Source organism: Ailuropoda melanoleuca, chromosome 7 (genome assembly GCF_002007445.2).
Source record: "Ailuropoda melanoleuca isolate Jingjing chromosome 7, ASM200744v2, whole genome shotgun sequence".
Lineage (NCBI taxonomy): Eukaryota > Metazoa > Chordata > Mammalia > Carnivora > Ursidae > Ailuropoda > Ailuropoda melanoleuca.
This window is the reverse complement of record NC_048224.1, coordinates 11,750,798-11,775,437: the sequence shown is the minus strand read 5'-3', so window position 1 is coordinate 11,775,437 and position 24,640 is coordinate 11,750,798. Positions and strand designations below refer to the sequence as shown.

Below are 24,640 nucleotides of genomic sequence, written 5' to 3'. Positions count from 1 at the left end.
AGACGGGAAGGCTGGGCTTCACAGAGACTCGGATGACCAGATTTATTAAATAAATAAGCTGTATTATCTGTACAAAAAAAAATATAAATACAGTTTTGTGTTTTTGAGGAGGAAGTGCCTCCTTCCACATTATTCAGCCGCTCTAATCATCTTGTGCTGCTGCTGAGTCACGATTCACAGAACAAACAGTAAATGTACATTCATCTCATGCAAGGAGCACGTTACTTCCCACCCCAAGCCTAGGTCCTCCAGGCTTGCTCTGAAACCTACTCCAGTGGCTACAGCCTGACACGAGGCGGAGCTGGAGGACACCTGCTATTGAGGAAACGTAAATATTGGCCACTGGTTTTCCATAGCTATTGAACTAGAAATAACCAACTGCGTTAGTTAGTACGGACTCTGTCGTTTTCATTCCATGCATAACTATTGCATCACAAGTGAATCCCCTTTTACTGCCCTGTCATCCCATGTTAGCTTTACAACGTAGTCTGTACACAGTGAATGGATCCGGAGTGAAACACCGGGTGCTATTAAAAATAGGAACAATACAATAATCACCACTGAGTTTATAGGAACACAACCGCAGGAAGTTAATAAAAAGTCCCCCAAATACTTTGTTTTCCGGATGACAATGTACAATTATTAATATTGCACTTTTTTTATACAAGAAATCCTAATAAATATTCACAAAAGATATACAGACATAGAAAACATTCTCTTTTATTTTAAATAAACATGACACTGATTTTTAGTAACATGATTTCTTAGAGCCCATTGTGCTGAGGAAGAAAGAGACCCACCTTCATCGTCCGCAGCTCCCCCGGGGAGGACACAGCTTAACAGTGTCTTCCCGGTCTCTGACTTCCAGACGCCCTGCTAGCCATGGTGGCCCTGGGGCTGAGTGGTATTTGCGAGTCTGTATGTGGGGGGGGGGGCAGTTGATCTGAAGGGTGAGTGACAGTGGCCACGCTGCCCTGGCAATTGAGTGGTGGCCAAAGGGGAGGTGGCCAACAGGGGGAGGTGGCCAAGACCACTCACCCAAAGCCCCTCTGCTGAAAGAGCAATTGGCCAAATAGTCCCAGAATGTCAGGTTTGCCACTGGACCTTGCTACAGCCCTTTTACTGTAGCTGATGGGCATTTCTGGAAGGGTGTGTGCTGCCTTGCTCACCGAATTCCTAAAACGGGTGGTACTCATTCTTGTAAGGTTCATAGTATTTCATTGTGTGTGGGGGGGAACAGGTTGAAAAGCCTTTGAGGACCCTCCTGCAAGCTTTAGTTACCCTACAGCTTTGCCAGCACACCCCGCCACCCTGCCCCAAGCTGCTGTGTAACCAGGAGGGCAGCTCTCATCGTGCTCCTGGAACGGCCCGCGCGAGCCGGCTGTCCCACCCCTTGTCCTGGCCAGCTCCGGAAGTGGCCCTGTGACCTGATGGATCCTCTCTGGCAAATTGACCTCAATCCCTGGCCCTTAGGGGAAGCAGCACTGGCCAACGAGGCAAAAACCCCAGCCTGTTCACGCTCAAAATGCCCCTGGCCCACATCAGCGGTTAACCCTGGGTGGGGGTGGTGCAGAACTTGTGATTTAGGGAGAGATGCCAGGGGTGGCCTGACTGCATAACCAGACCCCGATGTCTCACTAGCTTTGCTCCGGGAGTACAGGCAGAACATTCGCTGAGACAGTGTGGGGAGTGCGGACCCCCCCCCCCGCCACCACGTGGCATGGGCTGCCACGGCCCGTGCCCTCTGTGAGGGCGGCAGAATTCGGAGCGTCCCTTCCCCGAGTCTCGGATCTGCTCACTCCTCTTCATCTCCCTGCGCTGAGGACCGTGCACAGGCTTCTTTTTGCTTCTGTGCCCTTCCTGCCTCTTTGCGTCCTGCCTCGTGTGTGCTCCAGGCCCTTGCACGGTTTGCTCCTGACTGCCATGCATTGGTGCTTTGAGTTCTCAGGTCTCCCCACTGGCAGCACTGCGTTCTGGCCTGGGTTCTGCCTCATGGCTGTGTCCTCCCCTTCCTCCCCTCTCTGCCTGCTCTTCCCTAGGCGGAGACAGAGGAGGACACAGGCAGCAGCACACGCTGGGTTGACAGCGTGCCGGCAGGAAAGACACAGTTGGTTGTCCGAAGTCTGTCTCAATGCTTTACAAACGCTGTCACCCTACCCTCCCGTCTCTCCTCCGCTCTTGGCCCTGACTCCCTGCTGCTTGCCTCTTCCTTGGTCTGTCTGGGAGCCCGGTTGGGGAAGGTGTCTGCTCTGCAACCTCCTTTCGACCCCTTTCCTTGTCTTTCCCTGACATCCTGTCCTCCAGCTAACTGAGAGAGAGGACACGCTGACGTCCTCACGTCTGGGGTGGGGGAGGAGGTTGGACGCGGGCGTGTGTGGTGGGGGGCAGGGGAGAGGGCAATAAATAAATAAACGAAGAAAGCTTAAATTCTGTCCAAGGTGGTGGCGCGAGTCCTCTGCGTGGCCGGGGTGCAGTTCTTCCCTGGGCCCCGTCTTCACGCTTTGCCACAAGTCCCGCAGCAGCGAGATTTGAACTGGCTGAGCTGGCAGAGTTTGAGCTGCTTCACCTTCTCGCAGTACCTGGTGGTATCCCTGCACTCCACTGGGGGAGGGGACAGGAGAGAGCCATGAGACGGAGTCTAAGGGCTGCGGCCGGCCGTGGGGTGCTTGTGGGGCTCTGCCTGGGGCCCTGGGCTCCCGTGCTGCAGGGGCCACTGCTGTCCCACCCCTGGGGGAGCTCCGCCACGTGCCCCCCAGGCTGCCCCCGGGGCTGTAGTGGCTGGCTGGATGACGGGGCCAACCCTCGGCACCCCCTTTGTTTTCCTACCCAGTGCACCTAAGCCCCTCTCCTCCTTCCCCTGCCCCGGGCCTGCCCCGAGCGCTGTGGGCTGCCAGCTCAGCACTGGCACAGACGCGACGGTCCTTAAATATGGGTGCTGATTTGGGCCGTGGACAGCTGTGATGAACACAGCAAGTCTGAACTACTTTGACTGAATGTCAGCACGGATGGTGGTGAGCTCTTGACACACAGATGGGTGGGCACCACCACAAGAGCAAAGATCACCCCCCCCCCCCACCGTGGATACGCTAGGGGACAATATGCCCACAGGGCATCTGCCTGAGCCTTGGCGATCTGATGCCTGGAGAGGCCCCGTTTGGGGGAAAACTGCATGGCAGTGTTTTAAAATTTCTTAATTCTTTCTTTGCCTCATACTTTGTCTTCGTCCCTTCCCTGTCTGCAACCCACCTCCAATTTGTTTTGGGTCCAGAGGAAGAAAAAATACCCGACCAGGATACAAATGCCAGTGTTGGGCGGAGGAGGACCCAGACAGTGAATGAGTATCAGATCTCGAGGGCCTGGGCTCCTGCACAGTTGGGGGGGACGCCCGTGGGGCGGGAGGGAGGGGGGGCGGCAGCTCCTTGTTCTGTGAGAAGCAGAGCCACGATGGGTGCAGGGCCAGCTGGGCAGGACTTGTGCGGACAGTACTTTCTGTCTAGCAGCCTGGCCCCCCGGGAGGCACTGTTGGCTGGTCTTCTCTGGGTCCCAGCCAAGCTCCTGCAGGGGAGCTGGAGGCCAATTTCATTTAGCACTGGGCCCATAGCACCCGGCTTTGCTGAGTGCCTTGGGGCACACTCAGCCATCTGATGCGGCCTGGATGTGTATAAACACATCCTCGCACACATCTTGGACGGCTTGCAGGCACCCCTGTGAACATACCGAGCTCTGGCCCCAGCTCACCGTCCTTGGGAAAACTGATCCAGTGGCCTGGGCACAGGTTCGGGGCCGGGGCCTGCCCTCTGCCCCCGCCGCCCCGTGGGGACCTGGCAGAAGGCTCCGTGGGGTGAGAACGTACTGTTTTCGCAGGGGGTGACGTTGCAGCGCTGCCAGTTGGCGGGCCGGGGCCCCCAGGAGCACAGGTGCTCGGGCACGGCCTTGTTGGTGCGGGCGTGCACACACTCCACGCGCCGGGCCTGGAAGCCATAGTTGCCACACGTCGCGGTGCAGAGACCCCACAGGCTGACCCTCCAGTGAACGCTGCAGGCCTCCGACCAGCAGTTCTGGGTGCTCACGGGCCTGCGGGAGGGGGGCGGCAGCGTTAGCGCCCGTGAACGCTGCAGGCCTCCGACCAGCAGTTCTGGGTGCTCACGGGCCTGTGGGAGGGGGGCGGCAGCGTTAGCGCCCGCCGCTGTCGGGGTGGGATCGGGGAACAGATGGGAAAGCAGCGGGGCAACTCTTCAGGCGTCTGGTGCCACCAGAGGGGGTTCTGATCTCTGTTCTGCCAGTAGTGGTTGTAGGATCTCAGAAGGCCGTTTGCTTTCACCGGGCCTCTTGGTGCTTAGCTCTGCAAGGTCTGTATCACTGCGTGACCCAAGGATGGAGTCTGGCCAGGATGCGGGTGGGCAGAGGCAGAGCCTGGGGCTGGGGTCGCGGGTGGGGACGGTAAGCCCTCACCCCAAGGGACGTCCACAGGCCAGTAGGACCGGGAATGGGGACTGGCTAGGAATGACAGGTTTAGACCCAGGGATCAGCGCCCTCATTTTAGCATAACTTCTGTAGGAAGGCCCACAAGCGTGAGGGGCTGCTGGAGCCCTTGAGGTCTGGTGGCCACCGCGTGGACCTCACCTCCTGCCCACCCTGGGGCTAGTGCAGAGCTCCTGCGGTATCAGGCCACGCTCAGAGGAACAGAACTGTCTGTAGTCTTTTTTTTTTTTTTTTAAGATTTTTTAAATTTATTTATTCGACAGAGGTAGAGACAGCCAGTGAGAGAGGGAACACAAGCAGGGGGAGTGGGAGAGGAAGAAGCAGGCCCATAGCAGAAGAGCCTGATGTGGGGCTCGATCCCACAACGCCAGGATCACGCCCTGAGCCGAAGGCAGACGCCTAACCGCTGTGCCACCCAGGCGCCCCAAACTGTCTGTAGTCTTTACGTCCAGAAGAGGAAAGCCCAGCGTGGTGCATTCAATAAGTGTAAGGCCACCACAGGGCCATCTATCTCTAGGGAGAACGGGCCTGGGGAAAACGAGGTGAAAGGGAAGGGCATCTGACCACAGGGACTGTGGGATGTTGGAGGAGAAACACCCGCTCAACATTATCTTTCTATGCTATTGACACGGGCTGGGGAAAGGAGGTCCACGGCTTTCTCTTACCTCGGAAGGGCGCTGCACTGCTCTGATGGTAAGGTGATGCCATCCCGTGTCTGGCAGAACACTTGTCTGTGCTGCACGGCTAGGTGAGGCCCGATGCAAGGCCCGTTGCACTGGGAAGCAGATAAAAGTGACATGTATGATGTTAGCCAAGTTAAGTGAGGGGTGGGGGAGTGGGGCTGGAGGGGGGCTGCAATGCTCAGGCTGCGTGGGACACAGAATCCTTCTGAGCATTTTGTCTGAGGCCTTCAGCTCATTCATCTTGCCCCGCCTTGTGTCAACTATAGGACATTCACCGGCACATTTTTTCTTTGTGCCATGGCGGAATGGTTAGCTTTCCTGTGGCCTATAAGCATTCTGCTAGCAAACGGCTCATGGTCCTGTGGAGCCCGTCAGAGAACGGGCGCTCCCTCCCCAGATTACCCATATCAGAGGGTTCTTGGCAGAATGTGCGAAGAATGTGGTGCGGTGAGCTTTAGAGCGGAAGACCTGTAAGTGCCCCTTCAGTCCACAGGGCAATTTGGTTTTCCTTCTTGTGAAAATTCATTCAAGTTAACAAGTCCCTCTGGTCTTTCCTTTCTTTGGCATCAGTGTTTCCAGGTTAGACCCAGCGCAGCTGAACAGAAGTAGACTTAGGTACGCAGAGTGCGTCCCTGCCCCGGTTCTCCGGCTGCGAGCTCATAGAGATGGTGAAGCTTCTCCCAGAGCTGCCGGAGCCAGACAGTCACAGGCAGTACCCATCCCAACAGCAGTGTCCGTGAAGCTTTTTAGTATGACGTGGTATTGCTTATTTTTGCTTTTGGTGTCAGGTTAAAAAAACCCAAACCACTGGCAATGCCTGTATCAAAGGACCTTGCTGCCTATGCTTTTTATTTTATTTTTTTGAGAGAGAATGAGAGAGCATGAGTGAGGGGGAGAGAGAGAGAATCTCATAACACAGGGTTCGATCTCATGACTTTGAAATCATGACCTGAGCCGAAATCAAGAGTCACATGCTTAACCGACTGAGCCATCTAGGTGCCCCTATGTTTTATGATAAGAGTTTTATGGTTTCAGGTCTTATGTTCAAGTCTTTAATCATTTTGAGTTAATTTTTGTATATGGTGTAACACTGTGGTTAATTTTTATTCTTTCGTATGTAGCCGTCTAGTTTTCCCAACCTCATTTATTAAAGAGACTGTCCTTTCCTCACCACGTAATCTTGGCTCCTTTGTAGTAAATTAATTGGCCATATATAGATGAGTTTAATTGTGGGTTTCTATTTTGTTTTGATTACTATAGCTTTTTAATATAGTTTGAAATTAGGGAATACGGGGCCTCCAGCTTTGTTCTTTCTCAAGATTGCTTTGGCTTTTTTTCTTTTTGTAGTTCCATATAAATTTTAGGATTATTTGTTCCAGTTCTGTGAAAAATGCTATTGGAATTTTGATAGAGATTGCACTTAATCTGTATATTGTTTTGAGCAATATGGACCTTCTATCAATATTCATTCTTCCAATCCATAAGCACAGAATATCTTTCCATTTATTTGTGTCTTCTTCAATTCTTTCATAAATGTCTTCCAGTTTTCAATAATCACCTCCTTAAATTTATTACTAGGTGTTCTTTTTCATTTTGATACAATTATAAATGGGATTGTTTTCTTCATTTCTTTCTGATAGTTTGGTGCTGATTTTTGTATATTGATGTTGTATCCTGCAACTTCCTGAATTTGCTTATTATAAGTTTTTTTGGTAGAGTCCTTAGGGTTTTTTTATACATAATAGCATGTCATTTGCAAACCATGATAGTTTTTGTTTTTTAATTTGGATGCCTTTTATTTCTTAACTAATTGCTCTAGCTAGGACTTCTTATACTATGTTAAGTAAAGATGGGGAGAATGGGCATCCTTCTCTTGTTTCTGATCTTAGAAGAAAGGCTTTCAGCTTTGTGCCATGAGGAGGATGGTAGCTGTGGACTGTCATATGTGGCCTTTATTATGCTGAGGTACCTTCCCCTTTATACCCACTTTGTTAGTCTTTATCATGAATGGGTATTGAATTTTGTCAGATGCTTTTTCTGCACCTATTGAGATATGATTTTTATCCTTCATTTGCTGATGTGGTGTATCACACTGATCGACTGGTGGATGTTGAACTATCCTTGCATCTGAGGTAAACTTCATTTACTCATAGTGTATGATTCTTTAATATATTGTTGAATTTGGCTAGTAAAAATTTTGTTGAGGGTCTCTGCATCTATGTTCAAGCGGGGATATTGGCCTGTAATTTTTTTTTTAAAGATTTTATTTATTTATTCGACAGAGATAGAGACAGCCAGCGAGAGAGGGAACACAAGCAGGGGGAGTGGGGGAGGAAGAAGCAGGCTCCCAGCGGAGGAGCCTGATGTGGGGCTCGATCCCATAACGCCAGGATCACGCCCTGTGCCGAAGGCAGACGCTTAATGACTGCGCCACCCAGGCTCCCCGCGGCCTGTAATTTTCTTGTGCCTGCCTTTTTCAGTTGCTGTTTTCAAGGTTCATTTATATTGTAGCATGTATAGAATTTCATTCCTGAAGGCTGGATAATACTGTATTGTAAGTATACACTGCATTCTGTTTATCCATCCGTCAAAGGACATGTTGGTTGTTTGCACCTTTAGGCCATTGTGATGCTACTGTGAACATTAGTGTACATATATTTGTTCAGATCCTTGCTTTCAGTTGTTTTGAGTGCATACCCAGAAGTGGAATTGCTGGATCATATGGTAATTCTATGTTCAGTATTTTGAGAAACTGCTATACTGTTTTCCACAGTAGCTGTACCATTTTACATTATCAGCAGTGCACAAGGGTTCCAATTTTTCCACATTTCCACTACTTATTATTTATTTTTAAAAATAATGAAGTGGTATCTCATTATAGTTTTAATTTGCATCTCCCTAATTGCTAGTGATGTTGAATGTCTTTTCATGTGTGTATTGTCCATTTGTAGATTTTCTTTGGAGAAATGTTTATTCTAGGCTTTGTGTTTTGTTGAGTTGTAATTCTCCTCTCTGTATTTTGGATATTAATCCTTTATCAGATTTATGATTTGCAAGTATTTTCTCACATTCTGTGGGTTGTCTCCTCACTTTGGTGATGGTGTCCTTTGATGAACAAAAGCTTTCAATTTTGATGACATCCAGTTTATCTAATTTTTCTTTAATTGTGCTTTTAGTGTCCTATCCAAAAAATCACTGCCAATCCAGCATTATGAAGCTTCTTCTCTCTCTTCTAAGAGTTTATACTTTTAACCCTTACATTTAAGTCTTTGATCCATTTTGAGTTAATTTTCATATCTAGTTAAAATAAGGATCCAGCTTCATTCTCTAGCATATGGTTTTCCAGTTTTCCCAGAACCATTTGTTGAAAGGCTATTCTTTCCTCATTGAATGATCCTGGCACACTTCATCTGATCATATGTACAAAAGCTTATTTCTGGGCTCTCCATTCCATTCCCTTGGACTATATGCCAGAACTATACTGTTTTGATTACTGTAGCTTTGTAGTAAGTTTTTGTATCAGGAAGTGTGAAGCCTCCAACTTTGTTCTTTTTCAAAATTTTTTTTGGCTATTCAGGATCTCGATATTCCATCTGAATTTTAGGTTGGATTTTCTTATTTCTGCAAAAAATCCTTGGGATTTTGAATCTCTAGATCAATTTGAGCCGTACTGACATCTTAATAATAAATTTTCTAAATCCAGGAACACAGGATGTCTTTTCATTTTTTTTGTCTTCTTTATTTTCTTTTAGTAATGTTTCGTAGTTTTCAGTGTACAAGTCTTTCACTTCCTTGGTTAAGTTTATAAGTATTTTTATATGTGGAATGATATTCTTTTTTGTTTCTGGCACTTTAGAGCCAAATTTATTTTTTAAAATTTCAATTCAGTTAGTTCAATATTGGCTTCAGGAGCAGAGTTCAGCAGTTCATCATTTACATATAACCGCCAGTGCTCATCCTGACAAGTGCCCTCCTTAATAGCCATCATCCATCTATCCCAGCCCCCACCCCCCCTCCCTCCATCAACCCTGTTTGTTCTCTATAGTTAAGAGTCTCTCTCTCCTGGGTGGCTCAGTCAGTTAAGCGTCTGCCTTCGGCTCAGGTCATGATCCCAGGATCTTGGGATCCAGCCCCGTGTCAAGACTCCTTGCTCAGTGGGGAGTCCGCTTCTCCCTCTCCTGCTGCCCGTCCCTCCCCAGCTCATGCTCTCTCTCACTAACTTTCTCTCAAATAAATAAAATCTTAAAAGTCTCTCTCATGATTTCCCTCTCTTTTGTTCCCCCTCCTGAATGTTCACCCATTTTGTTTTTTAATTCCGTATGAGTGAAATCATATGGTATGTCTTTCTCTGATTAACTCATTTTGCTTAGCATACTCTAGTTCCATCCACATTGTTGCAAATGACAACATTTCATTCTTTCTGATGGCTGAGTAGTATGATTTTCATTTCCTTTTCAGATTGTTCATAATTCGTGTATAGATATGCAACTGATTTCTGATTTTTTTTATCTTGCAACTTTGTTGAATTCATTTATTCACTCTAAGAGATTTATTCTGGTGTTGGTATTAAGATTTTTAGGGTTTTTACATGTAAGATCATGTCATCTGTAACAGAAAATTCTACTACTCCTTTTCTAACTTGGGTGGCTTTTCTTTCTTTTTCTTGCCTAATTGCTCTGAACTTCCAATAAATACTATGTTGAATGGAAGTGGTAAACATTGCATTCTTGTCTTCTTCCTCATCTTAGGGGAAAAAAGTTTTCAGTCTTCACTATTAACTATGATAGCTATGGGTTTTTTTTAGCTGTGGGTTTTTCATATATGGTGTTTATTATTTTGAGGTAGTTTCTTTTTATTACTAGTTCAGTTTTTATCACAAAAGGATTTTGAATCTCATCAAAGGCTTTTTCTGCATCAATTGAGATCATGTGTTTTTTTTCCTTTTATCCTGCTAATATTACAACAATAAATCCTACCTGAAAGTTTGTAATCACTCTAATATGCCTCTATAATTCATATGTTAGTATTTTGTTGAGGATTCTGCAGTAATGGCGGGAATGGAGTGGGGAAGGAAACCATAAGACATACCAAAGTGGCAAAAGTTAGTTAGTCCTTCCTTATCAGTAATTACTTTAAAAGGGAAAAAACTCCCCACTTAAAAGGCAGATATTAGCTTAATAGCTTAGAATTTGATTTTTTTTTAAGCCTCTCTACAAGAGACATTGGAAGTAAAAGGATAGAAAAAGATATTCCATGCAAAAGTAGTAACCAAAAGAGAGCTGTGGTGGCTATTCTAATACCAGATAAAATAAATTTTAAGTCAAAAGAGACAAAGAGGAAAATTATATATTGATAAAAGGCCAAGATAGAACAACTATTAACATATATGCATAAGCACAAAACCTTCAAAATGCATGAATCAAACGACAACTAAAGACAGAAATAGTTCTACAATAATTGGACACTAAAATACCCCACTTTCAATAATGGATAGGACAACCAAACAAAAGATCAATAAATAAGGACTTAACAGGGCTATAGTCCAGTTGCACCTAAGAGACCTATGCAGAAAACTCTACCAACCACAGCAGAATGCACATTTTTTTCATGTTAGGCCACAAAACAAGTGTTCATAAAAAAAAAAAATGAAATCCTACACAGTATCTTTTCACTACATGAATTTCTGCATCCGTAATTAAAAAGGATATGGGTCTTTAGTTTTTTTTTTTTTTAAGATTTTATTTATTTATTTGACAGAGATAGAGACAGCCAGTGAGAGAGGGAAACACAAGCAGGGGGAGTGGGAGAGGAAGAAGCAGGCTCATAGCAGAAGAGTGATGTGGGGCTCGATCCCACAACACCGGGATCACGCCCTGAGCTGAAGGCAGACGCTTAACCACTGTGCCACCCAGGCACCCCAGGGTCTTTAGTTTTCTTGTACTGTCTTCCTCTGGCTTTGGTATCAGAGTAATCTGGGCCTCACAGAATGAGTTAAGGAATGTTAGTATTCCCTCCCTTTCAATTTTTAGGAGGAATAAGTTTAGGTATAAATTCTTCTTTAAATATTAGGTCGAATTCACCAGTGAGGACATCTAGGCCAGGGGTTTTCTTTGTTGTGAGGTCCAGATTACTGACTGAATCTCCCTAATAGTTATAGGTTATGCGTATTTTTACTTATGATTTGTCCTTGATGGGTTGTGTGTTTATAAGAAATTGTCTATTACACCTAGGTTTCCAGTTTGTTGTACAGTTGTTCATAGTTCTGTATTACCTTTTATTTCAGATTTTAATAATGAGTTTTGTTTTTTTCTTAGTGTAGCTAAAAGTTGGTCCATTTTGTAGATCTTTTGGAAGAACCAACTTCTGGTTTCATTGATTTTTCTGTTTATTTATGGATATTGTCTCTATTATTTGTATTTATAATTTCCTTTCTTCTACCAGCTTTGGGTTTCATTTGCTCTTGTAATTTTAGTTCCTTAAGGCCAGAAGTTAGGTTGTTTCTTGAAGTCTGTCTTTTTTAATGTAAGCATTTATATATATATTTTTTTCTGAGCACTGTTCTCTGCATCCCGGATTTTCACTTGTTTCAAGGTATTTTCCAATTTCCCAATATTTGTTCATTTTTCTTCTTAAATAACAGTTGAAAAAAACATCTCTCCCAGTTTTTGTATAGAGTCTCTGTGCCTGGGCACCCCTTCACTGATTAGCTGGGTGTGCTCTGAGCTTAGGCATCAGCCTGCAATGAAAGCTTAGGATATGCTCAGGTCTTTTCTGTGAGCATATGTCTTGCCTGGGCCTGCATGTAGTTTTCTCAATTTCCCTGTACATATGTCTGCTTCCTAATGTCTTAATTTCCTAGGGCATCTCACCCCAAGTTCTCAGGGCCTTCGATGGTCTATTTTATGTCTTTATCTGTAATCTCTCGTCCCAGGTGTCTGCAGGTCTGTAGTCCCCCTACAGCTTTCACAAGCAGTGGCTGCCTCCCCCACTGGGGATCTTAGTTGAGACAGAGACCATTCCTTTAGGTGGTTCCATGATAGGGTTTTCTGTGCTCCCTATGGATTGAGGGAGGAAAATGGATTGCTGATGCCTTTAGAGTAAGACTGTGCCATACTGAGGAGAGGGTGGGGAAGGATGAATGAAATTTCCTGCTTTTTGAATTTGCCTGGTTGTTGTGGGCTTTTACTCCTATAGGGTTAGTTCAGCCCATTTCTGGTTGTTTTTTGACGCTTCCATAGGGGAATGGGAACTTAGGGCTACCTAGTCTGTCATTTTGCTGATGTTTCTTGACCACAGCTGGAAATTACTCACTGCTGATTTGACTTAAGTGCCATTGACACACTGAAACTGCCCTTCACAGGTTGCCAGTAACTGCCTGTCACTCAAGTTCCCCTGGTACCAGATAATGTTTACCTGGTTTGTTCTTTCTGATCCATTTTGATACCCCTGTCCTTCCTTCTTTATGGAAACTCCTTTGTTACTGTCTGTGAATATACTTTCTTTCTCTACTCATTAGGTTCTCTTTTTCCCCCTCCTGTTTCTGCAGATTAGTGTTCCCAAAGGTTCTATCCTATGCCTTTCTTCATCTCATGCTTTCCTTCCTCTTGGGTTACACTACCTTTTTTAGTGCCAGATCTACATCCAACTGCTGAATGAAAATATCTAATTAGATATTTTACAAATACTAAACATGTGCAAAAACAATTTCTTACCCAATTCACCCCCTTATTTCTGTTTTCCGACCTAGTTGTTCAGTCCATTTATAAATGTGTCATCTTACTGTGATACCCAAGCACTACTGAAGCCAGGTGAATCATACTTTCATAGAATCCATTCTATGAGATCTCTCCATTTCCATTGCCTTCATTTCTATCGGCACCATTTCTCCACTAGATTCTTTTTCTCCAGTCTTGTCATTTCTCTATACTGCTGAATATATAAGCTTTCTTTTAAAAGTCAAACAAAGTGGCATTCATAATAAAATCCAAACTCCTTATAGAGCATATGAGACAAATCATGATCTGGTACCTATTTTCCAGCCACATTTATATTTCTAACATTCTGGGGCTACTTTCAGTTTCATTCCTTCACACATGCTTGAATGGAACACATTTCCCACCCGAGACAGGTGCCTCATAAATGTATGTTGGGTTAAAAGAAGAAAATTGAATTATTATATGAAACCAGATTGTTAGAGCTGAGAAAGTGGTCTTAGTTCTACTTAGACTAATTTCCATAGACTTCAAAGAGGTAGGCACATGAAAGGACAGATATTTGCATGACACTATCCGCAAAGGAGTTTCTTTTCAGAAACAATTGCCATTTTCATTCTCACAAGAGTGGAATGTGGAGGTTGGGAGGGCATCCATAGCTTGAAGCACATCCAACACTGTCACCGATAGGAAAATATTAACAGGATTGTGAGATCAAGCAGTACCTTCTAACTTGTAATACTTCAAATCTTGCTACGCTTTAAAGGGTGGTCCTTGGACCAGTAACATTGGCATCATCTTAAAGCTTTTAGAAATCCATCATGGATGAATATAGAGCAACACTGTGAGAAACTTCAAAAAAAGATAGATAGATAGATAGAAAATACCAAATGGAAGTGAAAGAGATAACACAGTAACTAAAATAGATAAATATACTAGAGGGGTTCAATAACAAACTAGATGAAGCAGAAGGACCAGTCACCTCAAAAATAGGGCAGTGGAACTCATCCAATCAGAGGAGCAAAAGGAATGAAATAACTGTGAAGAGAGCTTACAGAACAACAGCAAATGGAGCAATATTTGCATTATAGAGGATACAGAAGGAGCAGAGAGAAAGAAAAACTTAACTAACCTGGAGAAGGAAGGAAACCCAAAGAATTCCAAAGAAGATGAATCTAAAGGGACCCACACCAAGACCCCTTATAATTAACATGTCAAAAGTTAAAGATAAGGGGACAATTAAAAGCAGTAAGAAAAAAAATCCCAACAGGTTACATACAAGGGAACCCTGATGATAAGACTATCAAATTTTTTTTTTTTAGCAAAAACATTGAATATACTGTGACATTGTCTTCTCACCTGCAACCTGCTGAATGAAAGAAAAAAGTTCCAACTAAGAATACTCTACCTGGAAAAAAAAAAAAGAATACCTGGCAAAGTTATTATTTAGAACTGAGGGAGAGGGAAATCTATATTTCAGAGAGATAGGCAAAGCTAAAGGAATTCACCAATGATTAACCAGTCTTACAGCAAATGTTAAAAGAGGATATCCTATGTCAATTATATTTCAGTTAAAAAAAAAACAAAAACGTCTTCAGTAGCAAAAGAAATCTCACAGGAAGAGGTTTTAAAGACATTTACATAAAAAACATAAAAAATGTCAATGGATCAGCTTTACGCTAAAAAGAAAGGGCACTGATTAACTAGAAAACACGAAAGTAAAAACTTACTGGTAAAGGTAAATATATAGAAAAGGTAGTAGATTAATACTTATTAAACCTAGTATGAAGTGTAAAAGACAAAAGTAGTAAAAATAACTGCAGTAAGTAGTTAAGATAAAAAGATGTAAAATGTCACATCAAAAACAAAATGGGGGAGAGAGTAAAAAGGTAGAGTGTTAGAATGGAATCAAACTTAAGTTGATATCAACTTAGAATAGATCATTATAGAGATGTTGTTATATGTACACCTCATGGTAGCCACCAAGCAAAAGCCTATGGTGGATACACAGAAGATAAAGAAATCTAACCTTCTCAATAAAGTCATCAAACCACAAAGGAAGAGATAGGAACTATAAAAAAGCAGTAAGTACACACGTATCAATTATGTTAAGTGTAAATCAATTATAAATGCTCCAATTAAAAGACTTAGGGTGACTTAATGGATAATTAATGGATAAAAAAGCCAAGACCCACCTAAATGCTGCCCATAAGAGCCTCACTTCAGAAGTAAAGACACACACTGAAAGTGAAGGGAAGGAAAAGATAATCCATGTAAATGGAAACCAAAAGAAAGCAGGGGTAGCTATACTTAGAGCAGACAAAATACACTTTAGAACAGACTGGCATTACATAATGACAAAGAGGTCAATCCAACAAGAGGATATATCATTTGTAGATATTTATGCACCCAACACAAGAGTACCTAAATCTATAAAGCAAATACTAACAGATTGAAAGGAAGAAATTGACAGTAATACAATAATAGTTAGTAGGGGATTTTACCACCCCACTAACATTAATGGATAGACCATCCAGAAAGAAAATCATTGATTTTTTTTTTTGAAACATTGATTTTAAACATGTTAGACCAAATGGACTTTACAGATGTGTGGGTGAATTCTGAAGTACATGTGAAACATTCTCTAGGATAAATCATATACTAGGCCATGAAACAAAATTTTAAGAAGACTGCAAGCATATCAAGCAACTTTTCTTTTTTTTTTTTTTTTTTAAAAGAAGATTTTATTTATTTATTTGACAGAGATAGAGACAGCCAGCGAGAGAGGGAACACAAGCAGGGGGAGTGGGAGAGGAAGAAGCAGGCTCACAGCAGAGGAGCCTGACGTGGGGCTCGCCCATAACGCCGGGATCACGCCCTGAGCCGAAGGCAGACGCTTAACCGCTGTGCCACCCAGGCGCCCCTCAAGCAACTTTTCTGACCATAGTGCTATGAAGCTAGAAAATGATTATAAGAAACCTGAAAAATTCAAAAGTATGTAAAGATTAAACATGCTATTGAACAACCAAGAGGTCCAAGAAGATATTGAAAGAGAATAAATACTTTGAAACACATGGAAATGTAACATACCAAAACTTGAGGGATGTAGCAGAATCAGTTCTAAGAGGAAATTTCATAGCTATATATGCCAACCTCAAGAAACAAAAATCTCAAACAACCTAACTTTACACTCAAAGAACAGAAAATGAAAAACTGAAGCCCAAAGTTAGCAGGTAGAAAGAAATAACAATGAGCAGAGTAGAAACAGAAAAGATTATGAAACTAAGAGTTGGTTCTTTGAAAAAATAAAACTGACAAACCTTTAGCTAGAGTCACCAAAGACTAGAGGACTCAAAATCAGAAGTGAAATAGATGTTATTGATGACACAAAAATGTAAAGGATAAGAGACTACTATTATTATAAAACTTCAACAAACTGGACAACCTGGAAGAAATGAATTTCTAGAAACCAAGACTGATTCCTGAAAAAAGGAGAAAAAACCTGAACAGACTGATTACTGGTAAGGAGATTATCCTAATAATCAAAACCTCCCAGTAAACAAAAGTCCAAGACCAAAGAGCTTCACCAGTGAATTCTACCAGACATTCAAAGTGGAATTTATAACAATCCTCTTCAACCTCTTCCTAAAAATGTAAGAGAAGGAATGCTTTCAGTTTATTTTATGAGAACAGCATTATCAACACCAGAAAAGGACAAAGAAAGGAAAATTACAGGTCAACACCTCTGATGAACATAGATGCCAACATCCTCAACAAAATATTAGCAAACTAAATTCAACAATACGTTGAAAAGATCATGCACCACAATCAACTGGGATTTATTCCAAGGATGTAAGTATGGTTCAACATCTGCAAATCCGTGTGATACACCACATTAACAAAATGGAGGATAAAAATCATACGATTATCTCGGTGCAGAAAGAGTATCTGACAAAATTCAAGATCCCATTTATGATTAAAAACTCTCAACAAAGCGGGCAGAGAGGGGAGGAACACCTGGGTGATAGACGCTCTTCATCCTAGACTTATGCATACGAGTCTGGCTCATGTCACCTAACAAGCAAACCAATTCTTGCGGAGGCCTTGCTACTCTTTTTACTTAAGAGTCACAATGCAGCAATACCTCCTCCCAGTGGACTGGCCAGATTTGTACCATTATGAGGACCTGCTGTGTATCTTGTTTACAAGGCATTTAGGAGGGACTTCTCTTGATTTGGAAGATGGTGGAGTAGGAGGGTCCTGAGCTCACTTCCTCCCATGGACACATAGAGACAACAACTGCATTTATGCAACTAACTCTGAAAACAACCTGGAGACTGCTTCCACAGCTAGTCATAGAGAGAAGGGCACATCAAAAAGGGTAGGGGTAGTCAGGAACCAAACTTCCAGTGTGACCAACCACAAATGGGAGGGACATCACAAGCATGGAGGAGTGACAGGGATCAGACCCCACACTGGGCACTCCTGGCCCTGGGGACCAGCACTGGAAACACAAGTCTCCATAAAGTCTGCCTTTGAAAATCAGCAGGGCTTAACTTCAAGAGCGCAGGAGGGTGATAGGAAACAGCATCCCTGTCTTTAAAGAGCCAGCATGCTAAATAACTTGGCCTAAGACACAGCACAGAAGCAGCAGTTTGAAAAGCACCTGAAGTATATGTGAGGGAGACTTATTGACCAATCTTAGAATATGTGCTGGAGGGGCAGGGATTTGCAGGAGATTTATCTGGGGAAAAAAGTGCTGTGGGCATCATTTTTCTTGACATCATCTAACTAGATGCTTGGGGGATCCAGCTAACACCCTCTTTACCTTAGTAGCTCCACACACCCCATGCTGGCATTCTTCTGCACACCCAACATACCTGCCAAGACAGGTGTCCCTCCACAAGTAAGGAGTAAGAAGATTGGCAGAATAATCTGGCAGGCAGCCTTGGCAGGGACTGGTGCAACTCCACAGTGACTCCTACACTGGGAAGGGGGTGGATAAGCCCTTCACACCAGTGTACCTCTAGTTTGTGCAGCTGGAGCTCCTAGCTGGCTGCAGAGAGAGAAAGCCTTGTCCTCTGGTGTGCCTGCAGCTGTGGCAGAGGCTAACTGCAGACAGCTAGGCTGAGTGCCAGCCCCACCCATCAGCATGGCCACAGTGCCTGCAGCTGGGCTTTAATCCTGCCCAGTGTGCTCACATTAGGCAAAGCAGGTCCTTTGAGCTGGCTGGCCTGAAGGCCAGTCCCACCCACCAGTGTGTCCAAAGCAGTCACAGCCACAACGTGAGGGTGTACACACCTCCCCTACAGGGGACACCCCTGGAGTAACTGGTTCTGATTACCTGGGGGAAGAGTGTTATAGGGTACCGCATATCTCTTTTACATAAGGCCGCTACTCTTACAACCAAGAGATATAGTTGACTTACCTAATACACAAAAATAAACACAGTTAGATAAAATGAGACAGAGGAATAGGTCCTAAATGAAAGAACAAGATAAAACCACAGACAAAAAGCTTAAAGAAACAGATAAGCAACATGTCTGATAATGAGTTCAAAGTAATGGTGGTAAAGATACTTATTAGACTTGAGAAAAGAGATGAGCTTAGTGAGAATTTCAACAAAAAGAAAATATAGGAAAAAACCCCCAAGAACTGAAATGAAAAATATGCTAAAGAGAATCAGCAGATTAAAGATGCAGAAGAATGGTTCAGAGATCTGGAAGGCTGGGTGATGGAAGCAACCAAGCTGAAGAGCAAAAATTAAAGTGAGAATAGGTTAAGGATCCCAGAAGGAGGAGGGGACAGAAAACTTCCTAGACATCCAAGTGCAGGAAACAGATCCCCAAATAAGATGAACCTAAGGAGGTTTACACCAAGACGAGCAGTAATTAAAAAGGCAAAGATTAAAGAATTAAAAAAAAAAAAAAGAAAAGCAAACCATTATATACAAGAGGAATCTCATAAGGCTATCAGCTAATTTTTTAGCAGAAACTTTACAGGCCTAAAGAGCAAGGCATGATATATACAAAGTGCCGAAAGGAAAAAAATCCACAACAAAGAATACTTGGTAAGGTTATTGTTGAGAATTGAAGGAGAGAAAGAGTTTTCTAGACAAAATTAAAAGAGTTCATCACAACTAAACCAGCCTTACAAGAAACATTAAAGGGAATTTTTTAAGTGGAAAGAAGGGGTCACACTAGAAAAACACTTTACTGGTAAAAATGAACATGTATTAAGGTAGTAGATAAATACTTATAAAGCCAGTGTGGAGGTTAAAACATAAAAGTAGTAAAATCAATCATAATTATCTAAAAAAATTACTCAAGGGATGAACAAAATAAAAAGATGCAAAATGATATAATATACTTAAAATGTGAAGGGGGAATAAAAATTTAGTGGCTTTAGGATGTGTTTGAACTTCAGTGACCATCAAGCTAATATAGAATGCTATACACCTAGGATGTTATATATGAATTCAATGGTAACTACAAATTAAAAACCTATAACATATACACAAGGAATAAAGAGAAAGGAATCCAAGCATGTAACACTGAAGAATGTCATCAATTTAAAAGGAAAGAGAGAAGAAGATGAACAGAAGAGAACTAGAAAAACAAAATGGCAATAAGTACATACCTATCAGTTATTAAATGTAAGGGGACTAAATACTCTAATAGAAACATATGTGATGAATGGATTAAAAAAAAAGACCCATCTATATGCTGCCTATGAGAGATTCACTTCAGACCAAAAAACATGCACTGAGAGTGAAGGAATAGAAAAAGATACATCAGACAAAATAGTCTTTAAAACAAAAAGTGTAGCAAGAGACAAAGAAGGGCATTATATAATGATAAAAGGATCAATCCAACAAGAAGATGTGACAATTCTAAATATCTATTTACCCAACACAGAAGCATCTAAATATATAAAGCAAAAATTAACAGACATAAAGGGAGACATTGACAGTAATACAATAATAGTAGGGGCCTTTAATACTCCACCTACATCAATGGATATTGAAATCCATCCAGACTGAAAATCAACGAGGAAACAATGGCTTTGAATGACACATCAGACCAGATGGACTCAACAGATATCCAGAACATTTCAGTCAAAAATAGAATACACATTCTTCACATGATAGGCCACAAAACAAGTCTCAATTAATTTAAGATTAAAATCATATCAAGCATCTTTCCAACCACAATGATGTGAAACTAGAAATCAATCACAATAAAAAATTGGAAAGAACATGAAGACACGAAGGCTAAACAACATGCTACTAAACATCCAATAGGTCAATGAATAAATTAAAGAGAAAAATCAAACAGTACACAGAGGTGAATGAAAACGGAAATGCAACAGTCCAAAATCGTTGGGGCACAGACAATGCAGTTCTAAGAGGAAAGTTTATAGCAATACAGGCCTATCATAAGAAACAAGAAAAATCTCAACCTTATACTTCAAGAAATTGGGCTTTGTTCTTTTTCTAAAGTTAGCAGAAATAAGGATGTAATAAAGATTAGAGTGGAAATTAGAGAAGATCAACAAAACCAAGAGCTGGTTCTTTGAAAAGATAAATGAAATTGATAAAACTCTGCTCAGACTCATCAAGAAATAAAAGGATTCAAAATTAGAAACAAAAATGGAGAGACAACTGACACCACAGAAATACAAAGAATTATAAAGAGAATAACAATGAAAAATTAGATGCCAACAAACCTAGAAGAAATGGGTAAATTCCCCAAAATATAGTCTTCCAAAACTAAATTAAGAAGAAAGAGAAAATTTGAACAGACCAGTTACTAGCAATGAAATTGAATTTGGTAATCAAAAAATCCCCCCCCCCAATTTCCTGACCAGAAGTCTTCATAGGTGAATTCTACCAAACTTTTAAAGAAGAGTTAATACCTATTCTTCTCAAATTATTAAAAAAAAAAAAAGAGAAAGGAAAGCTTTCACATTTATTCTATGAGGTCAGCATTACTCTGATACCAAAACCAGACAAAAGACACTACAAAAAAAGAAAACTACAGACCAATATTCCTGGGGAATATAGATGCAAAAAAATCCTCAGAATATTAGCAAACCAAATTTAAAACTATATTAAAAAAGGATCATTCATCACAATCAAGAGGGATTTATTCCAGAGATGCAAGAGTAGTTCAATATTTGCAAATCACCAATGTGATACATCATAAAACCTTATGATCATCTCAATAGATGCAGGAAAAAATTTAACAAAATACAATATCTATGCATGATAAAAACTGTCAACAAAGTGGGTTTAGAGGGAACATACGGAATGTACTTCAACATAATAAAGGCTATGTATGAAAAACCCACAGTTAACATCCTACTCAATGGTAAAAAACTGAAAGCTTTCCCTCTAAGATAAGGAACAAGACAAAGATGTCCACTCTCACTGCTTTTATTCACCTAGTACTGGAAGTCCCAGCTGCAGCAATCAGAGAAGAAAAAGAAATGAATCAAAATTGGTGAAGAAGAAATAAAACTCTTTCTTCACAGATGCCGTATAATACTATACATAGAAAACCCTAAAGACCACCAAAAAACTATTAGAATAAACAAATTCATAGAGTGGCAGGATATGAAATTAATGCACAGAAATTGGTTGCATTTCTATACACTGATAACAAAGTAGCAGAGAGAAAAATTAAGAAAACAATACCACTTACAATTTCACCAAAAAACCCCCCAAAACAAAAAACAAACCCCAAACACCTAGGAATAAATTTAACCAAGGAAGTGAAAGACCTGTACTCTAAAAACTATGGCATTGATGAAAGAAACTGAAGATAACACGAACAACTGGAAAGGTGTACCAGGCTCATTGATTGAAAGAATATTGTTAAAATATCCACAGTACCCAAAGCAATCTACCTATTAAATATAATCCCTATCAAACTATCAATAGCATTTTTCACAGAACTAGAATATTCCTAAAATTTGTGTGGAAGCAAAAAAGACTTCGAATATCCAAAGCAATCTTGAGAGAGAAGAACAAAGCTGGAGGTATCACAATCCCTGATTCCAAGATATGTTACAATGCTATAATAATCAAAACAGTATGGCACTGGCACAAAGACACAAAGATCAATGGAACAGATAGAAAGGCTAGGAATACTTACATGGTCATTTTCAACAAAGGATACAACAGTATATAATGGGGGAAAAGATGGTCTTTTCAATAAATGGTGCTGGAAAAAGCAGACAGCTACATGCAAAAGAATGAAACTGGGCTGCTTTCTTAGACATTACACAAAAATTAAAATGGATTAAAGAAGACCTAAATTTGAGACTTGAAACTATAAAACTCCTTAAAACACAGGCAGAAATCTCTTGGGCATCAACCCTAGAAACATATTTAGGAATATGTATCCCTAGTCAAGGGAAAGGAAAGCAAAAATAAACAAATGAGATTACATGAAAATAGAAAGCTTTTGCACAGTCAAGGAAACCATCAACAAAACAAAAAGGCAACCTAGTGAATGGGAGAGGATATTTGCAAATAATAATCCAATAAGGGGTTAATATCCAAAAAAACTTCTACAACTCAATATGTACACACAAAATCCATGAAAAAATGGGCAGAGAACCTGAATAGACAGTTTGCCAAAGAAGACATACAGATGGCCAACAGACATGAAAAGGTGCTCAACATCATTAATCAGGGAAATACAAGTCAAAACCACAATGAGATATCACCTCATACCATCAGAATGGCTAGTTTGAAAGTGTTGGCAAAGATGTGGAGAAAAGGAAGCCCTTGTGCACTGCTGGTGAGAATGTAAATTGGCATAACTACTGTAGAAAACAATATAGGAGATACCAAAAAATTAAAAAAAGAAATGCCATATGATCCAGTAATCCCACTACTGAGTATTTACCCCAAAATAATGAAAACACCAAAAAGATGTAAGTACCTCTATTTATTGCAGCATTATTTATGGTAACTAAGATCTGGAATCAACCCAAGTGTCAGTGAAGTTGTATGATATACAATCAATACAAAAAGTCTATTGTATTTCTAGACTAGTAACAAACTCTCAGAGAAATTAAAACCATTCCATTTATAATTATATCAAAAAGAAAAAAATATCTAGGAATAAATTTACCCAAGGAGGTAAAAGCCCTGTAAACTGAAAACTATGATGTCAGTGAAAGAAATTGAAGAAGACGCAAGTAAATGTTCTGTGTTCATGGACTGGATGAATCAATATTGTTAAAATGTTCATACTACTCAAAGCAATCTACATATTAAATGCGATCCCTATCAAAATTCCAATGGCATTTTTCACAGAAATAGAAAAATCAATCTTAAAATTTGTATGTAACCACAAAAGACCCCAAATAGCCAAAGCAATCTGGAGAGAGAACACAGAAGCTGGAGGCATCATGCACCCTGCCTACAAACTATTAAAAAGTTAAAGTAATCAAAACAGTATGGTTTGGCATAAAACCAGACACATAAGTCAATGGAACAGAAAAGACGTCCCAGAATTAGACCTGCGTGTATACGGTTAATTAATTTATGACAAAGGAGCCATGAATATACAAGTGGGAAAGGATAGTCTCTTCAATAAATGGTGCTGGGAAAATTGGATAGCCACATACAAAACAACGAAATTGAACTACTCTTCCATCATACAGAAATTTTCACTCAAAATGGATTAAAGACTTGAACATGATTCTTGAAATCAAAGCAATCAAAGAAAACATAGGCAGTAAGCTCTTTGACATCATTCTTGGCAATTATATTTTGAATCTGGCATGAAAAGCAAAGGCAACATAAACAAAAGTAAACATGTGAGATGACATCAGCAAAGGAAACCATCAACAAAGTGAAAAGGCAACCTACGAATGGGAGAAGGTATTTGCAAATCAACCCCATGTAAGGGATTAATATCCAAAGTACATAAAGAACTTTTATGAATCAATAGAAAACCAAACAATGCAATTTTAAAAAGGCAGATGATCTGAATAGATATTTTCCTGATGAAGACATACAGATGGTCAACAGGTGCATGAAAATGTGCTCAAGATCACCAAGCATCAGTGAAATACAAATCAGAACCACAATGAGATATCATCTTATACCTGTTAGAATAGCTTGTACCAAAAAGACAGGAAATAAGAAGTGTTGGGGAGGATGTGGAGAAAAGGGAACCATTCTGTACTGTTGGGGAGAATGAAAATTGGTGCAGCCACTATAAAAACAGTATGTAGGTTCCTCAAAAATTAAAAATAGAACTATCATATCAACCAGCAATTCTATTCCTGGGTTTTTATCCAAAAAAACAAAACAAAACACTAACTTGAACGGACATATGACCCCCATGTTCATTGCAGCATTATTTGCAACAGTCAAGACATAGATCAACCTAAGTATCCATCAGTGGATGAATGGATAAAGGAAATGTGGTGTACACATACACACACACACACAGACACACTCACTCACACGCACAGAGGAATAATATTTAGCCATGAAAAAGAATGACATCTTGCCATTAGTGATGGCATGTACAGACTGTGAGGGCATAAAAGTCAAATAAAGCAGACAGACAAAGACAAAAACAGTGTGATTTCATATGTGGAATCTAAGCAACAAAAACCCTCCCCGCAAACTATAACAGACGCAGAGAATAGATTGTTGGTAGCCAGAGGCAGGGGTTGGGGGTAGGTGAAATATGTGGAGGGGGGTCAAAAGGTACAAACTTCCAGTTATAAAAT

The 24,640-nt window shown here is 41.3% G+C and overlaps 1 protein-coding gene across 4 annotated transcripts in view; it reads right to left on the bottom strand.

The window, feature by feature from the left end:
- Positions 1-1,922: 1,922 nt before the first annotated feature.
- Positions 1,923-24,640, bottom strand: part of ADAMTSL1 (ADAMTS like 1) — an 861,688-nt gene continuing 838,970 nt past the window's right edge. For 3 of the 4 annotated variants that reach the window (XM_034663958.1, XM_034663959.1, XM_034663960.1), the window contains 3 exons: positions 5,148-5,257; positions 3,854-4,074; positions 1,923-2,601 (listed from right to left, as the gene is read on the bottom strand). In XM_034663958.1, the coding sequence (XP_034519849.1) occupies positions 2,495-2,601; positions 3,854-4,074; positions 5,148-5,257 (438 nt within the window). In that variant the 3' untranslated portion in view covers positions 1,923-2,494. Of the gene's footprint in view, positions 2,602-3,853; positions 4,152-5,147; positions 5,258-24,640 lie in introns of those variants that run through there. The other variant, XM_034663961.1, reaches the window with a different exon arrangement.